At 39.8% G+C, this 15,107-nt stretch overlaps 1 protein-coding gene across 3 annotated transcripts in view; it reads right to left on the reverse strand.

Moving 5' to 3' along the window:
- XDH (xanthine dehydrogenase) overlaps positions 1-15,107 on the reverse strand; it is a 73,153-nt gene that overhangs the window by 18,221 nt on the left and 39,825 nt on the right. For all 3 annotated transcript variants that reach the window (XM_084514308.1, XM_084514310.1, XM_084514309.1), the window contains 12 exons: positions 14,488-14,629; positions 13,785-13,877; positions 12,942-13,093; positions 12,184-12,277; positions 11,250-11,359; positions 7,366-7,550; positions 6,673-6,847; positions 6,007-6,096; positions 5,188-5,357; positions 2,573-2,696; positions 1,915-2,034; positions 323-419 (listed from right to left, as the gene is read on the reverse strand). In XM_084514308.1, coding sequence (XP_084370434.1) covers positions 323-419; positions 1,915-2,034; positions 2,573-2,696; positions 5,188-5,357; positions 6,007-6,096; positions 6,673-6,847; positions 7,366-7,550; positions 11,250-11,359; positions 12,184-12,277; positions 12,942-13,093; positions 13,785-13,877; positions 14,488-14,629 — 1,552 coding nt within the window. The remainder of the gene's footprint in view (positions 1-322; positions 420-1,914; positions 2,035-2,572; positions 2,697-5,187; positions 5,358-6,006; positions 6,097-6,672; positions 6,848-7,365; positions 7,551-11,249; positions 11,360-12,183; positions 12,278-12,941; positions 13,094-13,784; positions 13,878-14,487; positions 14,630-15,107) is intronic.

Below are 15,107 nucleotides of genomic sequence, written 5' to 3' on the forward strand. Positions count from 1 at the left end.
TGGACAGGGCAAAGCTTCTACATGATACATTTCAGGAAAAAGAATCACATTGTAGAATAACTGCTCAAGAAAAATGTGTCCTTACATTAGAAGACGGTGTTTACAGGGGCATAGCTGAAAGCATCCAAGTCCTTTTGAAACTGAAATTAAATTTTTCACAAGCTATTTGTATGTAAACAGTTAGTTGAAATTTAATGTGAAATTCAGCCCAGCAAGCCTTACTTGAGTGAGCTTGGTATCATATGCATAGAAACGGGGCTGACAGCTTCACTTCTTTTGTCACAGACTATCCTATTGTAAAAGTATTAACACTTATTCTCACCTTCCAAAATGTGATCAGATTCTTCAAACCCTTTCTTCACATCTCCCTTAATAATCTTCTTTATAGACTTAAAAAAGGATTGGTTCTCAATAGCTTCCTAGGAAACAATGACACAATGACATTTTTGTGGAAGCATACTGAAAGCAAAGCTTCTTTTGACTGGAGTAGAAATATTTAAGATAAAAAGCACAAGTTTAAGACAGTAACTATGGCAACAGGCAAATGACTTCACTTAGTAATTTTTTTTTTTTTGGCATAACAGCAGTTTCACAATAATCCACAATAAACTATTGGATAATCTTAGATAGTTTCTTCTGATCCATTTTACCTTATGGATCCAGAGCATAGCCACCAGAGCTATGACTTGCAACTTGTGTTAACTACAGTTCATGGTCTAAAGAGGAGGGAAGAGAGAAAGAAAAGGAAGAGGAGGAAACTAAATCTCCCAAATGGAGTGAGAAGTTCTGCACAAATAGTTCACTTTTGAGCCAAATCACAAGCTTCCTTATAGAAATTCTGTAAATGCATTTTGCTTTTGCCAAACAGAAACTTTCCATAATTAAAACAGAACAAAACAGCGATCAAAGAACAACAAAAATCAACACATTTTTAGCTCTAGTCTCATCTTCCCAGGTTGAATAAGCAGATAGAAGCCTCAGAATAGGAAAAGTTCTCGCACAATGTTTGTAAATCTTGTCATGTAAACAAATCAAAGCTTCTGCTCACAGATGACAGCACTGCTGTCTGTACGAGACAAGGCACGGACTCTTTGTACTTGCATGAATGCAATGCACGTTACAAACTACATGGTATGAAATATTGACCTGTATAAAAACTGATTAGAATTCCACGGTTCTAATTTCTCTCTGGTTTCATACTTTTTCTTTCTTCCCAATTTCTGCACGTGAATCCTGTATTAGATATTACCACTTGCTTTCACTCTCACAAGGAAACTTTGTCAACAAATAATATGCTTTAAAAAAAAAAAAAAAGGCACAAAATAATTACAAATTGTTGACGTGCATTTCTTCAGCTTTGAGAAGACCAACTTAAGGATCCACACAGCCAGTAGAAATATTCACAACAGAGATAACTCCTCAAACTTAATTCCATCAGCTTTAGAAACTTTACAAACGGTCTGCACAAATCTCCAAGAAACAGTGCTGTGGCTGAGCTAGAGGGGACTTCTTTGCACTCTCTTATTGAGTGTTGTAAATGAGAAAAGAATGAATAAATACCAATGAAGCCAGCAAGGTTATACCAGACAATATTGAAAGCAAGCACCTGTGGATAAAAACGTAACTGGCACTAACCTTGTTAATTTAAACAAATTTGTGAAGGGTGCAATGTATCTCCCAGAGTTTATTTGTTTTAGCATTAAGTAATACAGAGCCAATATAATCTTAATCAGTACCATATCAAAGGTGTGCCCTCTTTAAATATACAAATTATTCCTTCTATCCATATCCTGCTGCACCTGCATCATAAAGACTAACACAACATGCGGCTAAATAATTATCTGGGAAAAGAGAAGTTAATTAGATATCAGAGGGCTCTGAGGTAACTGCAGAAGCAGATATGAGGCATCTTACCTGAATTGTGACAATAGGTTTGAGCTCTTCATACTTAATCTTCACAGCTTTAGCTGCTCTTCTGGAATGTTCTTGTGTGTCTGCAAGAACTGCACCGATGATATGACCAACACAAGTGACCTGCAAGCCAGATTTAGACCCACCATCATTTACTGTGTATATGTACAGTAGCTGAACAACTCATAATAATTCTCTTGCAATCATCCTTTTCTACAACTTTTTCTCTGTTTGATTGGACCAGTCTATGTAAAATGAACTCTGAATGGAGCAAGGAATAGTACAATTTTATCTGAGTAGCCAGACTGGAGTTTTTTGGTGTCTCTGAGGAGCATGTGTGTCTTCACTGTGTAAGAGATGTCTGCACAGAATACAGACATAATTATTCACAACTGGTCAAGGTAAACTCTGATCACAAATAACTTTGGAAATTAACTGAACAAGTGTAAGCCTGCACAGCAGTCTGCAGCTTAGAGGAGAATAATGCAGCTAGAGAAGAGGGGCATGAGGCAAGTCTTACTGAATTTGGCACCAAGATTTCTATTGACTCCAGTGCAGTCAGAATTTGTCTCTGTACACAGCAGAGGACTTCACTGGACCATATACGAAGTCTTATCTCCTGGACAGTGTAAGTGAAAACAGTTATCTTTTAACCACATACCACATCCTCAGCAAAGACAGTCTCATCATTAGCGATGCCTGTGATGTTACTGCCAGGAACATCTTTAGCCGAGACAAAACACACAAACCCAGGAACGCTCTGGGCTTCAGACGCATCTATAGAACTAAAGGAAGAAAGAGGAAGGAGAGTCAGTTATTCTTCCTCATTTTTCTTTCTGTAAGTGCATATGAGATACCAATAAATCTTCAGGCTTGACTCCATAAAGTCTGACTATGCAAAAGAGGAGTTTGTCATATCAATATAATGTAAGACCAAGGCAGAAAGGCAACTACAATCATTTGGGAACTATATTATAACCTGAATCTTGACTGTCAGGCTGATCACCAACCTGCTGCTTTGGACTATACTGCAAAATACCTTTTCCCCGAGACATACCTGAATTTAATCCAATTGTCACGTATACTAAAAATCTCTTGACACCCTTTACCAAAGAGAAATTCGTGTTAGTGATGGTATGTCTCCACTGCCATCTTAGCTAACATGATTTCATGAAGGCAAGATTCCTCCTTGTATATTGATAAACCTAAGATTTGACTGCAGATTTATCTATGGTTTGTTCACCTCTGCAGAAAAATGTGGCTGTGAGTCTGGGAGAAGTTGAGTATTAATCACAATGAAGCTGCAGGGTATTTAAAAGGGTGCAAGAGCAACGAAGCTCTGAGAGAAAAAAAAACAAACAACTTAATGTAAGGTTTCTTTAGGTAATCAGGAAGAGGTATCTAATGAAAATGTTTGTCTGCTATAATCATGTAAAGATTTAGAAGTGACAAGCAAGATGGGAAAAAAAAGTGCATTACATTTTTATATGGAGCTCTTCATAATTACAATACAAACAACTTTCCAAATTTATGCAATATTGTGAACATTGGCTATGCAATTGGCTGGCTTTACAAGGGATCTGTTGCAGAAAGAGCTGTGGCTTCGTGTCTGCTGAATGATTTACTGTCTTCTGTTAAATTGCTGCAATTTTTTCCAGCATGCTTGGATTTATCTGAAATTCTGATACAAACTATGCCTGAAAGTAGTTGTTTATGTACCCCAGTGTTCTACAAACTTATTTAAAAAAAAAAAAAAAGACATTAAATGTGCGGATGAACTCCCTCACATGGACAGACAACAGGAGCTGAAGAAAATGGTGTTTTTCTTTGGAAAATTCACTTTTGTGCACTTTTGCAGCAATGTCTCAGAAAGAATCCCCTGATCCATTTCCTTCATAATATAGAGGCAGATAATTTATAACTTACATTTGGTAGTCAAAACCTGACTCATTTGAAGTGAAGTTTTCAAAGTCAATATTTTAGCCAACATAATCATAGGCTGAGATACTTCTGTCACCTGATGAAATATACTGCCACTTCCTCTACAGAATGACACTGACTTAGCTTGAAACGTGAATGTGCAATGCAGGTGCAAGAGAATGCGCATAGCAACCTCTAGAAAATAATTCACATTGTGGTCACAGGTATAGATGTGATGCTTTCTCTATTGCCCCACCCGCACTGGTAATAGTAACAGTGCTTATATGTTTTTGGCACTCATCAATGCCAAAATTGCAACACCTAAGATTTAACCATGATGACAGAATAATTTTTTCATAATCTGGGAGTCAACTACTACACCTGTGCATAAATGACCACTGTATGCTGCCTGTCCTGTGTTAGACCACTGTGGGAAACCTCTGGGCAGGAAGCCTAAACAGGCAGGAAGTATTGCTTAGGGAACGAATGACACAACGCAAGGCTATTGAGGCTCTCATGAGGCAACGCACTGCAGAGTGTACCACATCAAAGCAGAGGGGAGCCTGAAGAACCACCACAGTGCACGTGCAATTAGGGATTGCGTGGGGGTAAGTCGGTACTGCAGTGTAACAGCATTAAAATGTATACAAGAACGTAGAAGACATTACCTGCCAAGACAGACTTTTTAGAGGTTGTTAGTCACCTTAGTTATAAATTCTCCATCAGTCATTCTCTCTATGGACGAGATGTTTTTAGACATCTAAACTTCCAAATGTTGACCTAACCACCTTGTTACAGCCAAGCACAAATAGCTCTCTATCTAACAACTGGATCTCTCTCACACAGCACGGTTTTGCAGAGGGCTTGAGCACGGCCATGGCAAGCAAGCATTGTGCAAGGCAAAACACAGAAGACAGTACACAGATCAGACTAGACACTACCAGGAGTGCTGTGGCAGAACTGCACATTTCAAGCTAAACTTTTAGATGCATAGAAAAGGTGCGTGCTCTGGTGAGGGATTAAAACATCTCCTAAGACAGTGTGGTGCTCTCCCACCCATCTCTTTTTTAATTTTGTGTTTGAGTATAAGAAAGTGATAGGACATGTAAGAAGGCTGCCTAGGGCCAAGACCTTTGTGCTCCAACAAAGCTCTGAGTTTGTTGTTAATCCCCACTAATACAGACTTGCAAGGCAGCTGTAACATACACACCTCACCTCCATGTAACAATGTGCAATGAACTGGAGGTCTCGCTAACGCAAGAACCTTTCTCTTGTCCACAACTCCACAGGTCAATATTTTCTAACCCAGCAGGCACTAGACGCATGCAACATCTGAAACTCAGGAGCAACACTTACATGATTTTAGCGTGGGCTTTGGTGCTAGTCACCAGCGTTAGGTACAGCTCATTCTCATAGTGAGGGATATCATCGCAGTACACAGCCTCTCCACACGCTTGTTTGTCTGCTGAGACGTGCATCAAAGGCCGGCCCACCATATCCTCAGCTGCCTGCCCCTTTGGCACTTCCTGAAGTAAAACACATCACTGATTACTGCTGCTCATAGTGCAGGGGACAGAAGCATTGATGGGAGAACAACAGGCAAGGTGAGACATCCTAGTGAGATGTATAAGGGAACAGGCACTCAGTCCTCTGGGAAAGGAAGATAAATGAGATGGACTGGCTACACATACTGGGCTGCAGAGAATGAAGTGAAAGGGACACAGTTCTTTGAAATTGCTAGGGAGGAGAAAGCTTTGATATGGCAGCTCATAAAAAAAACATTCAAGTTCTGCAGCTAGCTTCTAATCCCAAAGTTAAAGAGAACAGGTCATTAGCACAGAAATAAGGAAGGAGATGCGTATCCCAAATCTGAAGCCTGAGAGATGCAAAGAGACTAACTGTGGAAAGCAGGAGGGCAGATTCAGTTTGTGTATCGAGCTGGTTGCAGGAGGAAAATGCTACCTACAGCAAATTTTATGAAGATATACAAGTCAGGAGCAGTCGTGGACAGTGACAGGAAAGAACATTTTATCCTAAAGCAATGAAGGGACTGAGACCCACATACAAGCCTCAGGAATGGCATTATGTAAGTTCATGTATTGTTTATACTCAGAGAGACAACAAGATAGCAATCGTTTGAGCTAAAGAAAAGGTCATGCAGGTACTGCTACTTACTTGGAAGAGCTGGGCATTTGCAATGGGATCTTTGTGAAACAGCTCTGTAGCACTGAGGTAGTTTGGGGGGACAGGCTCACACAGATTGTTCTGCCAAAAATATTAAAGACAATTATCTTTCCTGCCAGTCCCTTTCTCACGTTCCCCAGTAATCCAGGATATTCTCTTTCCCTTAGTAAGACACAGAAGCCCCTCCTAGATGGTGGCCCACAAAGGAGAATAAGGTTGTTGGTACAAAGTGGCAGAAGCCCACACCAACCATACAGCAGAACCCAAAGCTCAACCTGCAGAGAAAATAATCCATCTCTTACCAGGTGAAAAGCAAGTAGTGTTCAGGCTCTGTGCAAACAATAGTCATAGACCTACTAGAGCTGTTACAGCACCCTCAAGGAGAACTCCAGGAATCCTCCTGTGAGCCCACAGATCAGCATCTTCCTACAGCAAGGTGAAGATGCCAAGGGGAAGCAAGTAGGAAGACACACTAGTCTCTGCCACACAGGGAAATCAGCAGAGTAGCTTTGGCAGCTATTGCATCATGGAGTTTGTTATCGGAAAAAAATCCTTTCATGGCCACTTTCTGCTCTGAGTCTTCCTGAATGTGAACTCTCCCTATGCTTTCCCCACAAAGACTGCACATGCAGCTCGTCCTTCCCCAGCAACACTCACAGGGCCATTGTGGTGCTTGCTCAGTTTCAGAAGGACAGTCAGGTAGAATTTGAAGAAGAAACTGAGTGTGAGCGTGCGTCGGAAGTCCACCATCCCACCAGGTGCAGAGGGTGACAGGTCCATCTCACCTGCCAGCAAGCGGCAGGCATCCTGCAGCAGCTTCTCATTCCAGTCTCTGCAAGAGAACACAGGTGACACAGCCTCTTCTCAGGCCTATTAACAGGGCAGATTAACTCTTCTGACACGGCTGCCCCACAATCTATCTTGTGATGCCTACCTGCTCTATCTCTGTTTATAGGGTACACGTCAGCTTTGCTCTCATCTTGGACTAGCATACATTTCTAACAATACGACAAAGCTATTAAAGGTGCAGATTTCTCAGTTCATTTCAAAAAAAAAATAAATCAGTTCCTTAGGCCATATCCACATCTACCATCTGCACACTTCATTAGGTAAGTGCATTTAGCAAGAGAATCTCTGTGAATAAGAGACCAATATGGATCTTTGAGGGTAAAGGGTATGGATAGAAGAAAGGTATCACACAAAACAGACTGCTACAGAAGTGCACCTACAATTCTTCCCCTTTCTCATTCTGGGTACTGTAAGAGAGAATGATTCAGGGTATTTTAACTGTTCCTGTAAAAATCAGCACTGTTCCACTAGCCAGCCTTTCTACTGCAGAAAAATTCCTACCTGCCAATGAGCTCTTTGCAAGTTTTTAGTGCCAGGACTGTTGTAGGAGCCATTCCTCCATAGCTTAGTTTAACATCCTCCACTCGGCTAGTGCCAGCTTGGAACAGGACTCTCATCCCACAGGTCACAATGGCAATGTCATCCTCTCGACGGTAAGCCTGCTTGAAAGCTGAGAAGTATTCACCCTAGGAGACAAAAATATATTTCTTTACTCCCCATCTTGGCATGGTTTGGAGTACGGATATAGACAAGCTTTTAGCATATCCCTATGTGGATGAGCTATTCCAGGGAACTGTATCAGGTAGATTCACCTTGCAGTGCCAAGCAGGGCATGTGTTTTAAGGCACTGTTGTACATTTTAGAATCGTATAGGTTGGAAAAGACCTTCAAGATCATTGAGTCCAAACTTCACATGATTAAAAAATTAAGTCTAATGTATTAGACCAGTGATTATTACCCAAGATAGGACTGTTCAGAAAAATGAGTTTTGACAGAGATTTTTTTTCCATTCTACAAGGAGACAAACAAAGACATTTTTAGTACCTATACAAGCTTATTATTCCTCAGCAACTGTTCCTGTCTTCAAAGCTGCTAAGCCTCATCAGTAAAACTCAGATCCCTAAACCCCTTCTCTTCTTGCTCTTTCAGAAGTCTTCAAACTCTATAGGAACTGAAATCAATAATCACAAATCGTTCACAGTTCCAGAACGTACCTTACTTATTATCAGTCTGTTACTAAAAATACATATCTTGGTAACTATTCTGAATCCTCTGCTGGTCTCCACAGAGAGAGAAAATTCTTCTAAATGCACCAGCAAATACAACTCACAAAACTCAGAAGCTCTCCTATCAAAAGTGGCAGTAAACATGAGATTAACACTCCACCAGCTTACACCAATCTGGAGTCATAGTAAAGTCAATTTTTCCCCTTGCCTGTGCTGCAGACTATCACAAAATTCCTGCTCAGGCATCCTGCAGACTAGGAGAGAAATCAGATCTAATGTCTTGGCATGGTCATTGTGGACAGTTTGCTGCCAAGTTCTTTCCTGAATAGCTTAGCCAAGTGACTTTGCAGAGCAGAGTGGTCTGTTTCATTAATTAACTCTCATCTGAAGTAGATAACACTTCTCTCATTACTGTAAAGAATAATTCCTCTATCATTGGCAACGAGAACAGCTTCACAAGAGGGAAGTTTTGTGCACTGAGATTCGTTACTGGAGATATAACTAGTCTGTACATAATTCCTTAAATTCAACTAATGAGTGAGCAGCCAGCAGATAATAGCAGAATAACATCAATAACATCTTCCCAATGAGGACATTCTGCCACTATGCTTGTTAAAGTAATTAGTTCTCAAAGAGGAGAAAATGCAGCGTCTTCTCTTACTGCACACCTCAGCTTTTGCAACATGAGGGCAAAATTTGCCTTCACACCTCATAAGATATCTTAGTTTTCTTGGTAAAGAGTCCTGTGGGAGAAAAGGCACTCACTACTCTTCCTCAGAGGGGGCTGCAGGTTATGTAGCCATCATATCAGCTGCCCATGTCTGCCCCATTTCTTGCTAAAACAACAGAGCATGTCCCTTCTAAATGTTCACCATGAACGCTTCTGGTATTAGCTATCTCAAAGGAAAGACAAGTGACTCAGATTCTTGATGCCTCCAAGTGAATCCCTGCCTGGCCAAGAGGCAACACCAGGTAGGAGCATATTAAGAAATGCTCAGGCTCTGAAAGACTCACGGGGAATACTCATAATTGCAAAAACATTTCCATGTGAATTTTTTTCAATCCAGCACCACAGAGAAAAGATGGATGAATAATATCCAATCCAATAATGGATGAAGGTTGGAGGATACTAATTTAAAGGATGAAGTAAACTACACAACCTCTTTCTGTCTGCGGGGGAGCAAGAATGTGATACTATGAACCTGATGGCAATACTGAGTAAACAATAGGTTAAATTTAAGACTTCTTTTAAAGAGAGACATATGCAGTCACTGTGTTATGCTGCTTCTGTTTGAAAACTGCTCAAGTGTGTTCATGACACAAAATACTATTACCGTAGAAGTTACATAACAGTGAAAAATGTGCTAGAGAAATATGCATGCGAGGTAAAGGATAATAAAAAATGATAGTCACTAAGTGAATAACAATGCAAATCATGTCTAACATTTGTGAACCTTACCTGGAACACAGGCAATGCTTTAGCAGCCCAGAAGAGAAAAAAAAGAATGTTAAAAACTTCCCTGTTCTAGGAATGCCCTGTTATATATTAAAAGATAAGCAGTTTTCTGGAATCTGTTTATACTTTAACTCATTGAGCTGTTTCCTTTTCCAAATGCTGTTCTCATTCAGTTGCAATCTTGTAAGTACTCAACAATCTTTCTTCTCTGAAGATCTTAAATATCTGACAGACAGACTAGCAGGAGAAAAATGCGTAGCCTCTTCTTCTTTAACAGTCTCACTATGATAAAGCTTACCATAAACTCAGTTACTCTACAGTAACACTACATATTGTTATCTGCTAAATTGGTTTGGTCTAATTCTGGTTTTTGGCCAGTCTTACACCTTGTGTGATGTCACATCAATGCAAGAGGTAACATTAGTTTCAAACAAACAAACCAAAAAATCATCTCTAGCTATGTGCTGACACATCAGTTGTGAGAAAATCACGGTTCCAGAACACTGTCTGCCACATGTCAACAACTTCAGACATCCCTTGAAGAACTTCAGTCTCCCTAGTTTCATGCTTGATGAGCACAATCAGCCAGGAAGTAGAGAGTTCAAAAGTTGTTCTAGTTTTTCACATGAATGAGCTGCACATAACCTACAGATCATGCCACTGCTCTGCTGGCAAACATTTATTGTTTTTTTGTGAAACTGCCATATGACTGTTATATAAATGGAAGGACGCGTGGTGTTTTACACTGACTTGTTCAAATGTGGTTCTCGTTTTGGAAAAAAAGAGATGCTTGCAGTTACCACAAGATCAAAGAAGAATCACTCAGAAATAGATGTTAAAACACCATCAATAAAATACCTTTGTTCTCTTAATGCTTAGATACCAAATATAGAGGATAGACAAAGGATTTATTAGTTCTATCCCATAACAGGATAGCATTTCAGGTACATGGATTTTTCCATTTATAAAGGAAATGTGTTACTATGTTGTGAATCCTTGCATCTTATAAACTGTAGTCACAAGCTCTAAAAAGGTAAATACCTTCACAGGCATCAAACTAAAGTCTGATGTTATTTGCCTTAAAGACTGAATTAGTTATGGTTCATACTGCTAAAAAAGAGGAATGTTCATTGTTCTACTTGACGGAAGTTTTGCAGGCACATTTGAAGCTGCAAGTCTCCACTGGCAAAATGCCATAATAATCAGTCCTAGTGCTTTCAGGCTTGCAAGACAAGGATGCAGAAGAGAAGTTGTCTTTTATCCCCACATTTTTCTCTCTTTCCTCCCACCCCCACCCCCATTTCATTTCACAGAAATGAAACAGGAACCTCAGGAACCTTAAAGTTATTTTATTTCACAAACTGCTAGCATCTTTGCTGTACTATTTTGTAAACAGAACTTATACTTCTGAGAACATCGCATTGGCACCTTTAGTCACTACTGAATGTGCTCAAAAAGCCATAGACAATGAAGTGAAGTTTATATTTCTTTCACAAAAAAAAGTTGGGCTTACTATATTTACCAGAGAGCCCAGTTCCCGTTGCTTGCTTTTCACCAGATAATTTATTTGCTTGCTGATCCACTTGGGTCTACATTGGCATTTCATGATTGGTCTTCAAGGAAAAGTGCCTAACACTGAAACTAACATTCAAGTAATAACATTTTAATTCCATGGACAATGAAATCTTCTCCTACAACCTTACCTCCTTGCTGTAGGGTATTTCAACAGAGAGAAGTATTTCCTCGGGCTTCACTATTGTCTTTCTGTATCCAGTGAAAAAATTCTCATCCATCGTGATAGTCCTTTTGCCTTCTGCAGAGCAAGAAGAGATCAATGGCAAACGAATAACTAATTTGGATGAAGAATGACAACAGTACACATGAAAGAGCCTTCGGCCTACACAAATGATTCTTCATATATCTTTTTTTTTCTCCACACAATTTCACCAAATTAGGAAGGATTTTCTCAGCTTTACTTTGGTCCTTATGTAATTTATGACAGTTTTGGTGCACATATGAAGTTTTATCTGCACAGGAACTGATGAAAAGAGATCTCTCAAAGTTCTCCCTCCATTATCTAATGAAAGCTGAGTCTCCAAGAGAATCAGTTTCCAGCATTTCAATGAAAGTCCCTCTTTCTTTAGCCTGCATATACATGCATTACAGGAGACTGTCACTGAGCAGTCAGTCTGCTCCTCAAGTGGATCCTTTATGAAAAAAAATTCTTCCTAAGAGCAACTACAAATTGAGACATTTGGTTTTCTTCAAAGAAAAACAAACAAAAAACAATACAGGTTTTAACCTTTATCTCAAAAAATCCACAAGTATCAAAGTATGATAGTGACAGAAACAATTATATGCCTTTTCTTCATGAATAGACACCTTCAACCAGCTCTTCACAAGGATGTTTCTGTAAGTGCATGCACAGTACTAGAGATTCATTCTAGTTCAAAATTCTCTGGGAAACCAGCCTTAAGTCTATAGACTTGAATGTAAAAAGGGCAAAACCCTATAAAGTCAAACAGAATATTTTATGTATTAGTAACATGCATTTTAAAGTTCTGACCTGACCTAAGGCATAGGAAAGGACAGTTGACTATTTCATCTACCTCAGCGTCATAAAGAAATGTAAGTTACCATTTGATACCAGGGTCAGTTTGCTTCCACTTGCCATTAACACAGGATTTAAGTCAGAGATTGGGCTTGCTGTCATTATGTTCCCTCCAAGAGCCTAGAGTGACCAAAAATGCATTAAATAAATATTAAAAGAAACTCGAGATACAACAATAACTTCTTGTAATCCTACATTACTTCATACACTTCATACATACACTTCAGGCACTAGTGGTTAGCTAGGCTTGAGTTTGCCTTTATATTCTTTTTGCTCACTCAACAATTTTAGGCCTTTAATGAAGTAAGAAAGTAGAAAACCCCTGAAACCAGTTGCTGTCCCATCAAAACTAACATTTCTCTGAAACAATTTTAGGAACAGTCTTTGGGTAATGCATTGGAGTTACTTTATGCTCAAACCACATATGCTCAACAATGTCAATTTTTTTTTTTTCCAGCTCTGTAAATATATTTTTGGTTAAGTCACAGCCAAACCTCCCTACAGTTTCCCCCACTTATCCCATTAACAGTAATGGAAGACCTGCACATCCACCATGTTGCCGTTGCTTGCTGAATCTGTGATATCACTGCAGCACAGACACCATCTGAGACCCCATGTTGCTGTCAATTCCTGGGGTTGTTTTATGTGTAATCTCTCTTTTTTTTTTTTTTTTTTGCCAGTGTTCTTATATGGGGAGCACCAGGCACAGCAATGCTGGATGAGGGAGGCCAGCTCCTCAGACCGAGCTTTCACTTCCAGTCCTTGATACTCCTACATCACTTACTGCAACATTCCTGATCTGTGGCCCTGCAAACCACCGTAGCTGTTCAAGGGCAGCCTTGAAGACTTCTGTTTTGTAAGAAGGAAGCTCTGCAACTGCTTTTCTCAGCACCTCTTCTACTGAGCTTAGAGTACAGGCAGCGCCAAAGGTGACCCCTGTAAACACACAAATGAAAAGTGTTGTTTTTCTTCTCCCAAAAGTCTAGATATGGGAGGACAGTTATAACCGTGTCTACAAAGCTTAGATGCCACTAATTTAATTAGGCAGTAAGGGTTTGGAGAAGACACTCGAAGCACTTTTTATGCACTGCATGTAAACATCACATCCTCAGAAGAAATTCGCTTTTAAATTACAGCTCATGTTGGTATTGCCTCTCATATGACAGTCACCCACCACCCTTTTGCCTCACTGTAGGACGGCTCCATGCACTACAGCAGCTCAATTATTTCTATTTCTAAGTTTGACCTGCTTCCACCACAAATATAAATACAACACATAACTTAGTCACACAGACTGCGAAATCCAGTTTCTTTTCCCCAGTTACTCATTTTAAAATATTTCTAAATAAGAAGATTGCTCATTGAAACCCAATACTAACCCAATCATACAAATAAAACACCATACAAACTGAGATAAAAATGTTTAAAATACCTTCCATTGAAAATTCTATTTGATTCTCAAATTATTTATACATAGGACTCACTTGACTCACTTGCAGGGGCGTGGGAGAAATATTAACGGAGATAGAAAGTAGTCTTTAATCTGGGGGTTTTCCTTCATACCCTCTTTATTATTCTGTGGGAATCCCCACCCATTTAACAGGCATTCTGCCTCTTTTTTGCTCACCTGTTTCAGTATGTTGAACAGCGTTCATTTCAGCGATCCATGTTGGTGCTATTATCACCGGATACAACATGTTCTTTAACCTTATCTCAACACCTTAATGAAAAGTAAGACTCCTTCAGTTACATATTGGTGACACAGAGCCTAAATTGTTTCCCAGTGAAATGGCAGCAGGCCTATAAATGAGTCGATTCACTGACCATCTAACACATTGATCATGTACGGTCTTAGAGAAACTAAAAGTTGTTTCCTATCAATATCAGGAAGTTCTAGAGAAGTTTTTCTTGGCTCTCAATAACCTTAAATACACTATTTAGCACTTGTGTTATCTGCCTATTGTTGTACATAATCCTTCAGGAAAGAAGAATGTATGAAATGAAGCAGAAAACTATGGGAGACTGTCTTTGGATTAATTGTTCAGAATAACAGAATTACTCAGTATGTCTTAACTCTCTCACCCCTCATGTTTGCAGAAGTATATGTTATGGGAGAAAATATTCAAGATTTCAAGTCTAAGAGTTTATTCCTCGAACATCTTGCAGAACACAGGTTTCACAGCCAAGTTCTTTTGAATACAAGGAAATTTTATACTGTGCCACTCCCCCCTTCTCAGAAGTCCACAGAACTAGTACAAAGGCTCAGAGGTCGAGGTAAACTTTTTAAAGTTTTCCAACTGCTGATAAAGAGCATTAGCTCTTCCTCTTACCCACTTCTGTGTTTCCTACAACAAGCTTGGCATTGGGGTATTGGGATTTGAGGGCGACCAGTTCCTGGAGAGTCGTAGGCTGGATCCACATTACACGTTCACCTTTGAAACACAGCTGCTTCTGCTGTTTGTTTTTCTGACTCTGCAAAAATGAGTTCAGATGGAGTTCAAACCCTACATCAAGCCAAGAATCTCTCATGTGCTGCCCATGCCTATACCAGGCCAGGCTCCCTCTCAGTCAAGTTACTGACAGGCACCTGTGATATCCACACTGTTGATCAGTTAGCCATTCTCCATTCTTCCACTATCACTGACAAGAGTCTCTGTCATGCTGACAAAAGTTTTTCCTTCCTGATTCTGCCACGTGCATCCTGCTGCCACTTCTCCCTACCAACCTCTCTGCCAGCACGCTCCATCATCCCCGAGTTGTGGCAGATACTGGTAGCTTCACCCATCTCAGAAGTAATAAGGCCAGATTCTGGTTCCCTTTTTCATTCCTTCATTTTGTGACCAAAGAAAACAGACTAACATAGCTGTCTCCCAACAACAACTCTTAGACAGGGGAACTTTTTAGGGAAGAAACAGTAGGGAGCCTACTTCAGGCTAAATATATATTGGGC

This window comes from Aythya ferina (genome assembly GCF_964211825.1).
Source record: "Aythya ferina genome assembly, chromosome: 3".
Taxonomy (NCBI): domain Eukaryota; kingdom Metazoa; phylum Chordata; class Aves; order Anseriformes; family Anatidae; genus Aythya; species Aythya ferina.